General features: G+C 41.6%; 1 protein-coding gene across 17 annotated transcripts in view; it reads left to right on the plus strand.

Moving 5' to 3' along the window:
* Positions 1 to 3,700, plus strand: part of cpxm2 (carboxypeptidase X (M14 family), member 2) — a 55,608-nt gene extending 51,908 nt beyond the window's left edge. For all 17 annotated transcript variants that reach the window (XM_053639818.1, XM_053639825.1, XM_053639830.1 and 14 more), the window contains 2 exons: positions 432 to 531; positions 3,125 to 3,700. In XM_053639818.1, coding sequence (XP_053495793.1) covers positions 432 to 531; positions 3,125 to 3,360 — 336 coding nt within the window. In that variant the 3' untranslated portion in view covers positions 3,361 to 3,700. The remainder of the gene's footprint in view (positions 1 to 431; positions 532 to 3,124) is intronic.
* Positions 3,701 to 13,626: the final 9,926 nt, after the last annotated feature.

A 13,626-nucleotide genomic window follows, 5' to 3' on the forward strand; every position in this document is an offset into this window, starting at 1 on the left:
TCAATTAAATGATTTATTCCTAAAGGTTCATTTGTATGTGAATTGATCACCACGAGATCCTTCAATAAAACGATTCTTCATTAGTTAAATGATTCATTCTAAATAACTCACTCGTTTATGAACTCCCTATCACCAGATCCTAAAATAAAATCATTATTAATTGTATCAGTGGTGGTTTGTGCTTGGGAACCTATTTTGTCTGACTCCTTTAAACGATTCATTTCAAAAGAATCATTCGTTTGTGAATCATCCATCAACGAAGCCTTAAGAACTCTAGTGTGTGGACTGTAAAATGTCATGAAGATTATTCTGCAACATTAATATGATCTAATATAAAATAGAGCTGATTATCTCCTGCATAAAGGAAATGTTTTAGGCGAAAGGAAGTGTAGAAAATGATTCAGTGATTTGTGAATCTCTGACTTCCTCAGGTTCATCGGGGTATCAAGGGCGTGGTGAGGGACCTGCAGGGGAAAGGCGTCGCCAATGCCATAGTCAGTGTGGAGGGCATCAACCACGACGTCCGCACTGGTACGCTTCCTCGCCTTTCTCTTCTGATCTTTTATTATACACTCACGTTCAAATTAAGAGAACAAGGAAACGGCTTTATTTTATTTTTATTTATTTGACAGTTTTTACAGGTATGTTGGTTTGTTGCACTGATCTGAGCAAACCTCAGGGGAAAACCTCATGCTGTTGCCGTATGGCAACAATTAATTATCTCTAATTTACTGATAGGCAGTAATACAAGACTACTGTTTCAATATGTAACTACAAAAAGGGGGTTTTAAATTTGACATAACAAAAAAACAAAAAAACGCCATGTCACATGACCAGGAAGTGCCGTTCGCACGTCCTTTTCTGCAGTCACGTGGCATGGTGGAGGTCGTCATCGGAGGAAGCTCAAAATGGGATTCATTTTTCAATATTTAGGCCAAACTACACAAAGGAAAAAAACGAAACGAAACACCGTCTGAGATAAGTTCACGTTTATCTCAGATATTGAGTATTCTGTTAAATGGTCAAATGGAATAGTTGCCATATGGCAACAAGATGTGAGAATGGAACTGAAACAGGCCTACGCAGCAAAAATTAAGACACGAGCCTCTTCTCTAATAGTACACTTACATTTTTCCGCATTCAAAGTAATAAAAAACTGGTGTCACTGCACCGTATTTTCAAAATTTTATGTTTCAGGAGAAAGAATAAAAATAAGACGCTTTATAAACTGTCCCGTGACTTCGCCGTCCCCCTATTGGTGGATTTTAGACGATCCTATAGCAGCGCTCACACGCTGAGATTTCAATCAAAAAATAAATCCCATGGCATTCTGCGTTCTGAGATCAGCTTTCATCAACTCATAAAGAAATCTTTTTAAATAATATTTTTTTACAGTGTGTGAATGTTGCCTGCGAGAGCAAACCCGGGCTGAAATCATCCAGCGTAGCGCCAGTTTAATTAGTGTATTGTTGTATATAAGTTTAATGAGTGTATTGTGGTGCAGATGGATGCACAAAAAAAGAGAAGCAGTTTATCTCTGCCAGGGTTTTGCTGTATCTTGGAAACAAGAGCAAGAGCGTAGGATCACTTACACTGCAGCAGCAGAGCAGCCTGGCTTCCCTGAAGTGGTGTGTCAGCCCCAAACCTACAGCTTGAGTCATGGCTCCTAACTGTGGTTTGGAGATACCCAACACACACACACACACAGACACACACACACACACACAGTACACCAATCCCTGGAGCTGATTATGAAGCAGCAAAGGCAGCTTTACGATGACCGTGTGTGCGTTCCTACACAGAGAGAGCACGGTTAATACACACACATTATTCTTCAAAGCCGATCGGAGTGAGTCAGCTAATGCTAAAGGCTAAAGACATAGACAGCACCTTTCATAAGTGTGGAAAGAATGTGGCGCGATGACGTCCTCCAGTCGAATTCAGTGACCAGGTAAAAAGGGGATTAGTCCGAGATGTGCCTGAGATGCTAAGGTGAAGTCTCACCGTGACGCTACCGCCACCGTGCTTCACAGTCAGCTGTACCGGTGCTCTCAGGATGATGAGCAGTGTTTTGGTTTCCACGTGAACGTTTTCTTCTTTTGATCGCTTCTTGGTCTTCATGATGTTCTTTGCTCAGGTATGTTCTCGCACAAACTCTGGGTTCTTCCAGGCAGCGGCCTATTTATTTCCAAACCACATGACACTTTCATTTCCTTTCAACTAATGTTGCCGCCTCTGCTGGTAACTGGTAAATCGAAAGTATTTATAGACATGTCATATGTCCTTATGTTGAGATCTGTGCTATCTCACGTCCACCAGGTGTTCTGCTTTCTCATATCTTTAGGGTATGAGACCTGCAAACTCTCCCTTTATTTAACTAAACACACACACATACACACCCACACACACACAGTTGCACGGTCGTTGCTATGACTACCTTCTGTTCTTTCTGTGTGAATCCATTAAAGGTGCATTAGGCAAGATCTGTCAAAATGTGTCAAGGTTAAGTAGGTGGTGTTGAATAAAATTTGAATGATTTATTTGTACTCCTTGAACCCGCCCCACATCCACATCCCCCCTCCCCCCCGACTGTGTACACAAAGCTCCGCCCCCGGGAACATACCGTACGGTGGTTCGACTAGATTCAGGGCTGTCACGACGTCAGTTTAACGCTCACTCAGACATTCAGCTGCTCGAGAGCCGAGTCTATCAGCAGAGCCGTGGATTAAGCGATTTTTAGATCGATTTTAAAATATATTCGTGTTTTCTTGGTGAAATGTAAAGATCAGAGGTGACTCAGTGGTTAAAGCTTCGGGTGAAAGAGATCCAGAACCTTCAACTGTCTGAATTTTAGCTTCAGCCCAAATTAATCAGGTGCAGCAGTAATAAAGTATAAATTCAGGCCGAGTCTACACCACTATTTAGACTCTACATGGCGTTTGTATTATGTAAGAAATGTACAGACTTTACAGAGTGTTTACAGCTGCTGTAACGTAAGAGAGAACAGGAACTCACTCGTTTCTGGGATCTTCCACAACATTAAATTGTTCGCAGGTGTAGTTGGATCAGTACCCTTATGCTGTAACGTATGCGTGTATGTTGTTTCTTTCCCCCTCCCCCACAGCCGCTGATGGAGATTACTGGCGTCTGCTGAACCCGGGCGAGTACAGCGTGACGGTGCGAGCAGAAGGCTACAGCCTCGCCCGTAAAGCGTGCGAAGTCGGCTACGACATGGGAGCCACGCAGTGCGACTTCAAGCTCGCTCGCTCCAACCTGTCACGCATCAAAGAAATCATGGCCAAGTTCAACAAGCAGCCGATCAACATGAGACGACCTCAACAGAGACGCCCGGGGACATAGAGGACGCTGCGGGAAGGACTGGAAGGGAAACCGGGCGCGTGATGGACATTCTGGACTGATTTAGACTGTCTGACGGTGTAAAATTAAAATAAAAAAGATATCATGTAATCAGATAGAGAACCGGGTGAAGGACAGAGGATACGCATGAGCCGCTTGGTTCTGTAGAGAAGAGAGTTTTGGTTATTTAAGGCTGTAAATGCGACAGAACGAGCAAAGCATCCATTTTATAATGGCGTAAGTGTTCTATTCAGAATTAATATAATTACAGAGTGCATGAGCAGAGATATTAGAGAATTATAAACACCAAAACTGGCATGGAAATAAAACTCAGTTTAAAGCATGTTTTTCTGCGTTTATTATCATTCACTGATGTGGGGCAGTACGGTAAACTAAATAAGAATAAACCATCCTGAAGTGGATTATTTTCCTATAACAGCACGTCTCCGAGTCTTTTCTTCCCCGTATACCACAGAGACTTGTCCACCATGACCTTTTAACATTTATTAAAGAACAATGCCACACGTTTACATTTAATCCTGTGCAACATCCGAGTTAGTTCCTGCTGTCACTCGGTGCGTTTACACGGACGACGATAATCCGATATGAACCCGATTAAGACGATACTCTGATTAAGAAACTAGCATGTAAACAGAGATTATTGAGGACCTTAATCTGATTAAAGTCACACTCGGAGTAAACACAAATGGAATTAAGACGTGTGGAGTATTCCCGTTTTAGTCGCGTTATGGACGTGCGTTACAGACGTGTACACACCTTAATCACACTATTAACGTCGTGTGAGTTTTCACCGCATTGTGAGACAGGACACGTACACACACGGCAGCGCTCGACCGTTTGACGCCAAACGAGAGCACGGCTGCGTCCCAAACCGCGTACTTACCTACTACACTATATAGTAGGTGAAATACATTTATTTCTATACACACTATATAGACGGTAAGTACGCGGTTTGGGACGCAGCCCACGGCTTCAAGCAGTCGTCTATCTACACGTACAGCATGACTAATAATAATTAACTCACTCAAAGCGTTCGTAAAAATTATAATAAAAACACCCAAAACTGTATACGGTTCCATAACGAAGACCAACTGTACGTCGATACGTGAAATTCTGGAGGGACGTCGGACGGCGTGGCGCGGGGACGTAATGACGTGCACTGTTAATCCATCTATGTTCTATAACATGTAACACAGGAACATGAAAGGAGTATTCTAAAAGCGACTCATGTAAACACCTTCATCACAATATTGTCTTATTCAGAATAAGGTCAGTAATTAGATTACTGCTGTCCATGTAAACGCAGTCACTGTCAGACTCCGAAGGATCGGGAATTTTAAATCTCATACTCAAAAGTGTTGGGTTGGACGTGTTTGAATAGGTTTCTTTTCTAACTACAGAAACTGGTGGATATTTAATAAGAGGAACATTTAATAAGATGTGTTAAAAAAAAAGTCCACATGTTTAAAGTCCACATGTTAATATTATCGAGGCCTTGAGTTCACGCTTTTTGAAGACACGAGTAGTTAATATCTTGAGGCCATGAGTAATGAATCTTTTCCAGGCTATGAGTAGTTAATACTGTATTCTCAGGGCCACAGATACTTAATGTTATAATTATGATATATGAAATATATAATACAGTATAGTTGTGAGGACATGGGTTGTTCATATTTTCGAGTCTTGAAGTTAATATTGGTGAAGCCACAAGTTGGTAATATTTTTTGAGGACACAAATGAATCAGACGATATGCTAAGCACCTCCTGGCTGAATTTTTATGTAGTAACCAGGTCATGGCCATGGATTGTTCAGTGTGAACCTGCCACGTGCAGTCGCACTGCTGTCTGAGCTGCATGAATAAACGCCAGTCAGGTGGTCTGTTACCGAGGCACTATAGCTGGAAAAAAAAAAAAAAAAAGTGAGATCCAGTGGTTTATGGTGTAGCAGAAGATCTTGTGGGCTGCATTTATTTATTTATTTATTTATTTATTTATTTATTTATTTAAACAGAGGACAAAACTCTTCTGTAAAGGTCTCTGAGACAAAGCTCTAATTACGTCGTGTGCCATCTACTCCGCTGTTTTCTCTACACTTTGTAAATACACCCACGAGTCAACACACACCTCCTTAAAGCATTCCTGCAATTATTTGGACCCCCAGTCATCACCTCTCGCCTCCTCTTTCCGAGTCCACCATCAACATTTTACTGATACGCACAAATGAACCTGCTGCACAACCAATTATCTCGCCTCATGTGGATTGTGTGTGTGTGTGTGTGTGTGTGTGTGTGTGTGTGTGTGTGGTGTATTATTGTGCATGGTTCATGGTCCTGGGGTTTCCTCTCTGAGATCCAAGCATACCAGATATGTTTAGGTTATGTGAGTGGTTTTCTCCCTATTCTTATTGATGATGTAGCAAACAGTTCATTCAGGTGATGTTTACCTTCTAATTGCAGGTGTTCAAGCCTACACTGATGACCAGACATGTCTCCTGAACAATTCTGTCCATCAGATTGAAGTTTTTTGTGCGTTAGATCTCTTCTACTAGGTTGGAATGGAACGCAGTGAAAAGGAACGGCCATAGAAGCACCGAGATAGTATTTGTGCGTGTAAACCGATATAACCGATGGGCAGGTATTAAGCTGATGCGTAGTTTGCACCACGGCTGCACTTATTCTGAAGAGAAAGAAGAATACGTTGATGTATTGTATGTACGTAAGGTAATGACCAATAGGCAGGCATTATTATTATTATTAATGGCCAAAATAATGATGTAATCTTTTGCCTTAGAGCCAATCACACAAGGGAGTTAATACAACATTCGCAAGGCCAGAAATGTCCCATGGCTCCTCGTGTCTTGAGTATATCAGGGTTACTCAGTGCTGGACTATCACAGAGCAGATTTTCAGCTGTTTTTTTTCTGAAGTGCTGAATGCTGCTTTGAGCGGTATGGGTGTCTAGATCAGATTTCCCAGCAGTCTAAATCCACTGAATGAAACCAGAAATCACAGGTAATGTGTGGTTCCAAACAAAATCTGATTTCTTCACTCTGATGGACAAAGACTTTGGTCCACATGACGAGCTAGTGAGTATATGATAGCACATTACGCATATCCCATTTGTGGTGGAGTTCTGATTATGATGTTTTACCTGGAAAGAAAAGTTTTTCGTTTCAGATGGGATCTGCTCCTGTTGCTCTGATCTGTCTTATTTGCTGAGATTTTATTAGGTACTAATATTTTAGCTTATTTTATTTTCCACCTAATACTTCTACCTTCATTCACGTAAATAACCCTTGGTACGTCATCTGCAAGACCCCAACCAACACACGAGCAGTTTATCCTCTTGCACCTTAGCTAATCAGGGCCTCGGTGTATATATAAATGAAAAGATGTAGGATGAGAATGACCACAGGGCCTTTGGTTTGGTGTGAGGGTTTTAAAAAAAAAAAAAATCAAAAGTGCCATAATTACAGCTATGATGGCTTTCCGTGGACTGTAGAGCTGTATAGTTGAACTCAAGACCATCTTACTCCAGGCCAAGACAAGACAAAAGTGTATATACAGATTAAGACCAAAAATCATACCATCTAAGACTAAAATGAGACCTAAACCTATACCAACCAAGATGAAAATATGACCAAAAACCATACTAAACAAGATCAATGCAAAACCAAAATAAGAGCAAACCTCAATTAAAGCAATATCAAGACCCACACCAACCAAGTCTAAGGTAAGACCAAGAAAAGGCCCGTACCAACTAAGACTAAAGCAAAACCAGAACCTAAGGTAACAAAACAACAACCACAACTAAGAGAAGACTATGTCCCACATGATCAGAGACCAAGGTAAGAACAAGAGAAGACTCATCTCAACCAAGACTAAAATAAGCCCAAGACCAAAACTCCTCATAACCAAGACTAAAATAAGACCAAGACCAAAACTCCTCATAACCAAGACTAAAACAAGACCAAGACCAAGACCAAAACTCCTCATAACCAAGACTAAAATAAGACCAAGACTAAAACTCCTCATAACCAAGACTAAAACAAGACCAAGACCAAAACTCCTCATAACCAAGACTAAAATAAGCCCAAGACCAAAACTCCTCATAACCAAGACTAAAATAAGACCAAGACCAAAACTCCTCATAACCAAGACTAAAACAAGACCAAGACCAAGACCAAAACTCCTCATAACCAAGACTAAAATAAGACCAAGACCAAAACTCCTCATAACCAAGACTAAAACAAGACCAAGACCAAAACTCCTCATAACCAAGACTAAAATAAGACCAAGACCAAAACTCCTCATAACCAAGACTAAAACAAGACCAAGACCAAAACTCCTCATAACCAAGACTAAAATAAGACCAAGACCAAAACTCCTCATAACCAAGACTAAAATAAGACCAAGACTAAAACTCCTCATAATCAAGACTAAAACAAGACCAAGACCAAAACTCCTCATAACCAAGACTAAAACAAGACCAAGACCAAGACCAAAACTCCTCATAACCAAGACTAAAATAAGACCAAGACTGATATTAAACAAGACAAATACAAACTAAGGTTAAATAAGACCAACCAAGACCAATGTTAGGTAAAGACATACCAAGCCAGATAAGATCAAAATCCATATCGACCAAGACCAAAATAAGATAATGACCCATACCAATTGAGATCAATGTAACATGAAAAAATATACTAACCATGACTAATAAAAACAAAGATAAAAAAAAATCAACAAGACCAATACCAACCAACATTACACTGAGCCCTAACACACACAACCAAGACAAGACTGAAACCCACACTAACCAAAACAAAGAAGTCCCATACCAACAAAAACCAAGGCAAGACCAAGACCTTTGGAAACCAGGACCACTATCAATATCAAGACCAAAATAAGATGAAGACTTGCAGCATTCAAGAATATAATAAGGCCATGAACTATAACAACCACTGACTGAGACACACACCAGCTAAGACCAAGAAAAGAGCCACATCAATCAAAGTAAAAAGCCAAACTCAGGACACTAACCGAGACTAAAGACGTTACATTGAATAGAGTTTGTAAGAGGATTAAGGTTTTACTAACACACTAATACCTGTACCATCAAGAGTTAAAATAGATCTATCCAACTTCACACCCCAAAACAGGCCTCAGGCATTACTGACCCTAATCAACATTTCAGCATCTACAAATGTACTTTTCATCATGACACACAGCATGATGACCAATCTAGCACAGAACATTTTATTGTAACACCTGTAAATCCTGAGCCTGCAGCATGGTGGCCTGGTCTAACAGGGTTCCTCCTCACAGCTGCAGACCATCAGAAGCACAGCTGTGTGGAGGTGGAGGGCTGACACACTGACCTCCACTCAGCTTCACAGGCCAAACTCTCTCTCTGAAGTGACGCCCAGCTTTGATGTGGAAAACGCTGCCAGCTCCAGATCAGACGAGTGTGTGTCGTCCTGTTTTCCCTCTCAGTGTGTGTCTCTGCAGCTGAATGGCCATCTACAGTGCGTTGCATAAGTAGTTACACCCCTCGACGTTTTCCACATTTTATTGTCATGAATCTATCAATATACTTTGCACAATTATTTACAATGATAAACTATCAAATAGAGTATCGAGGAAAAAAGAGAACAGACGTGAAAAAACTGTTCATCCAATCTAAGCCTGAGAAATTTTCTCTAGAAGAGTGGACAAAAATATCCAGGATCCAGATGTACAAGACTGGAAGATGTTGTGTCTGCAGCAAAAGGTGGTTCTACCAAGTATTAGACCAGGGGGATGAATACTTATGTACTGAACAAATGTAGGTATTACCCCTATTTTTCAGAAACATCTACACTGATCAGCCATAACATTAAAACCACCAGGTGACGTTAATAACATTGATCATCAGTCAGGTTACAGTGGCACCTGGCGAGGGGTGTGGTGTATTTATTAGGCAGCAATTGAACAGTCAATTCTCAAACGTGACGTGTTGGAAGCAGGAAAAATGGGCAAGCGTAAGGATCTGAGTGACTTTAACAAGAGCCAAATAGTGATGGTTAGACGACCGGGTCAGAGCATCTCCAAAACGGCAGGTCTGGTGAGGTGTTCCTGGTATGCAGTGGTTAATACCTACCAAAAGTGCTCCATGGAAGGATCACCCGGTGAACCGCGACAGGGTCGTGGGCTCCATGATAGAAAGGTGTCAGAACACACAGTCCATAGCAGCTCAGAGAGCCCATGCTGAAGGTGGCCTGGTCTGATGAATTATGTTTTCTTTTACATCATGTGGAAGCTGGGTGTGTGTGTCGCTTACCTGGGGAAGAGAGGCGAGGCGGTGGAGGCAGTGTGATGCTCTGGGCAGTGTTCTGCTGGGAAACCTCGGGTCCTGGAGTTCATGTGGATGTTAATTTGACACGTACCACCTACCTAAACATTTCTGCAGACCGAGTACACCTCTTCATGGTAACGGTGTTCCCTAATATCAGTGTCCTCTTTCAGCAGGATAACGCTCCCTGACACACTGCACACACTGTTCAGGAACGGTTTGAGGAACATGACAAAGAGTTCACGGTGTTGACTCGACCTCCGAATTCCCCAGATCTCAATCCGATCTGTGGGATGTTCTGGAGCGATCCATGTCCGATCCACGGAGTCCCGACCTCACATCTTACAGGACTTAAAGGATCTGCTGCTGACGTCTTGGTCCCAGATACCACAGCACACCTTCAGAGGTCTCGTGGAGTCCAGGCCTCGACGGGTCCGAGCTGTTCTGGTGGGACAAGGAGAGGCGGACCTACACGATAGTAATCCGGTGGTTTTAATGTTATGGCTGATCGGTGTATGCACATGTGGATCAGGAGTTAATTTTCCTGCAAAAAAATGTCTTTTCTTACATGGCTAGGAAAATTGGGAACATTCTGTAGATCTACATGTGATTACAATTGGCCTATTCAAAGTTCTCGAGTGTTTTGTCTCGTTAAATATTCTTTTCAAGATTTGTAATAATGCGTACAGTTTCATCGTAAACTCATAAGTGATGGTACGCTGTCTTCTGCATTGCCATGAACACTTTGGTTTTTTTTACCTGGAAGTCTCCACATGGACATAAATACACTCTTAAAAAAAAGTTAAAGCTGGAGTCCTTTTTGAAAAAAACTACAGCAGAGCGTTTCACTTTTAAAGAGGTCTTCCCGTTAACAAGCCATGAACCCTCGAGGAACCCTCTGTACACACACACACACACATGCTAATAAGAAAGCAAACAGTGTTCTCTCATGTTGATGTAATCGTTCTAATCTTGCACTCCGAATGAAAACACGACGCACCTGAAACTCCTCGCGCGAACACACTGCACACGTTCATGCGAGGTCGGCTGTTCGGAATCACAGCCATTTGCAGCCACGCTTCCTGCTGGCTGTTTCATTCCACTATTTGGAATGTTTTTCACACTCCCCATGTAAGCCTGGAGTGTGAAAAACACACACTTTCCTCGGAGAGGTGCGCTGTTTGCACATGTCCATGGCCCAATACCCAAACCTGAGAACTGTTAACAAAGGCTGTGTCCCAAAAGTATAGCATGTATCTGTCTTTCCCAGAACATTATTTACTCCATGGTTCCTCAACGCCATATCAAACATCTGATATGAAACTTCTGAAAGGTTCCTGAGATCCTGGTTGGGTCAGTGGACTCACCACTGGTCATACCAGCCAACACTTTTCAGGTGGCGTTAAACATATAAGAGGCGGAAAGCCGAATTCTCACACGCCGGTTTTCTCTAAATGCGACATCATTACATGCTCATGGAAGAACGTCACGTCTCTGTGTCTGCTCGGTTTTGCTGTAGATGTTGGTGAAAAAGTCATTTTGTACCTGGTAAGTAAGAAAAAACTACCACGAATAGTCACAGGTCATAATCTGCAGTAATCTCGTTCTACATGATACGGTTAGCACTATAGCTATCGAGATGGATAATCCACTGAACTGCAGTGTTGACGTTGAGGATGAGTGCCCCTGGCCCTACCTCAGTAAAATGTTTCAGTAGGCTGGAGTACACAAAGACCTCACCAGAAGGCATGAACTCAACGATCCAATCTTTTAACTGGAATAAGCATGAGGTACGTTTCACTAATTTGCTAACATTAACTGAGTCTAACTTAAGTTAGCCTGTTTTCTTTGCTAATGTCAGGTTAGACTAGCATCAGTCCCAGTAGCTAGCATAAACTGGCTAGGCAGCCTGTAAAAATATTAGCTCGTTGCCAGTATCATTTGTTTTGTTTTTTTCTTCTTCTCCCGGATACTTTCCACTTTTTAACTGAGTGAGTTAAACATTTTAACACATGATCAGTATTTTCGCAGAAGTGTGATTTCTCAGCACCTTTTCCACCCCTGCGTAAAGCTTTTTATTTTTAAGACTGCGATTTATTTGAAAGTCACGTTTCCATAGACACAGATGTTTCAGATGTTTCAGATCCAACACATCATGATGTGTTTGTAAATGTAGCGCTCTGGACATTTTGTGTTAAAGGAATTAACGCAGTGAGCATGGTGGCTTAGTGGTTAGCAGAATCGCCTCGTACCGCCTGGGTTGGAGGCTCGAATCCTGCCTCCGGGTTCTCCGGTGTCCTTCCCCAGTCCAGAGACATGCATTGATTGGTGTTTCCAATATTGTGTGTGTGAATGTGCCCTGTGATGTGGGGAGACACCCCATCTAGGGTGTCTCCCCTGCAGACCTGTGTAGGATAAGCAGTATGGAAAATGGATGGACGGCTGGAGCTCAAGCAAGGACTAAGGAACACTGGGTGGTTTTCTTGAAAATTTTAGAACATCAGACATGACTTATTTAAAATAACTCATAGTGCTGAAGGAACATTGGAAATTAGCATGAATTAGCATTGTCAGATCGTTCTACACCGGACTAGGCGTGTTGTATGGGGTAAATTCAGAGTTATGAAGTGGAGCTCACATACTGTAGACCAATCACAAGCTAACTCATGGGTTAATTATTTAAGGCATTTGGAAAACGCCCTTATCCAGAGCGACTTACAGTTATCTCGTTTATACAACTGAGCAGTTGAGGGTTAAGGGCCTTGTTCAAGGGCCCAACAGTGGCAGCTTGGGCTCCCGACCTTCTGATCAGAAGTCCAACAAGACAGCTTAACCACTGAGCTACCACTTCCCATGAGGGTATAGGGTTAAAGCAGCTGTAAGAAATGATCACTGTATATATATTAATCAGATTAGCTAAAGCCTGACATGCATGTCTGTTTATACAGTTACATTTCACAGATAACACTTACTGTCTTCATTAATTACAAAACATTACATTTGTAAAATGATCGCTTTTGATGCCGTTTCATAATACCCCAATGCTTTATGGGTAATTAAAAAAAAAAAGTATGAAAGAACAGACTTATAAAGGTGGTTTAAATAGTAATACCAACTTTATTTCATGTACTGTATTTCCCGAGGTTCAAAATACAGACGTTTTCCGTTCATCTACTTATTTACATTACTATAAAAAAAAAAACAAGGCAAAAAAAACCAAACAAATTTGCTTATCACATGTTCTAAAACATCTCGTAACAATATCAGAATAGATCACACAAAAATATTGTTCACGCATTGTTTTTCCTCAAATTTCTAAAACTAGACCTGACCACATACATGAGAAATGCTCTTTAAATATCCACACAGTCTGTTTAACTTCACCGACTCACATCACACACGACTACACGCTTTCGCATTCAAGTGTATTCCTATTCTATTCTGTGCAAAAGTTCCGCAGACGGAAAAATCAAGCCGTACAGAAGTCCTCGAAGAGCTCGTATGGGGGGGGGGGGGGGCGGTGGTCGTCACGTTCGGGGGTAATGTTTCACGATACGGGCCGATAGTTTAAAAACATCCGACGATCAGGGCCGATTATATCCTGTCAATCAAAAGAGGACGGGAAAACACAGATTTCGAGCCGACCACGTGCAAACCAAAGTGTAAATGAATCAGAAAGTATCAGACTCTGATTCAGACTCTACAAATGGACTAAATGTTGGTCAAATAAATATACAGAAGACATTACAGGAGGAAGGAAACACATTTTTGGGAATATTGATGACGGAGCATGGGTGTGTTATATTTTTGGTAATAACTGGATACGTCCTCAACTGAAATCCTGTGCGTGTACGTGTACGTGTGATTCCATTTAAACGACAACACTGAGCCAGAGAGATCGTTTATAAAAATAAA

The sequence above is a fragment of the Ictalurus furcatus genome, chromosome 13 (assembly GCF_023375685.1).
Source record: "Ictalurus furcatus strain D&B chromosome 13, Billie_1.0, whole genome shotgun sequence".
Taxonomy (NCBI): Eukaryota; Metazoa; Chordata; class Actinopteri; order Siluriformes; family Ictaluridae; genus Ictalurus; species Ictalurus furcatus.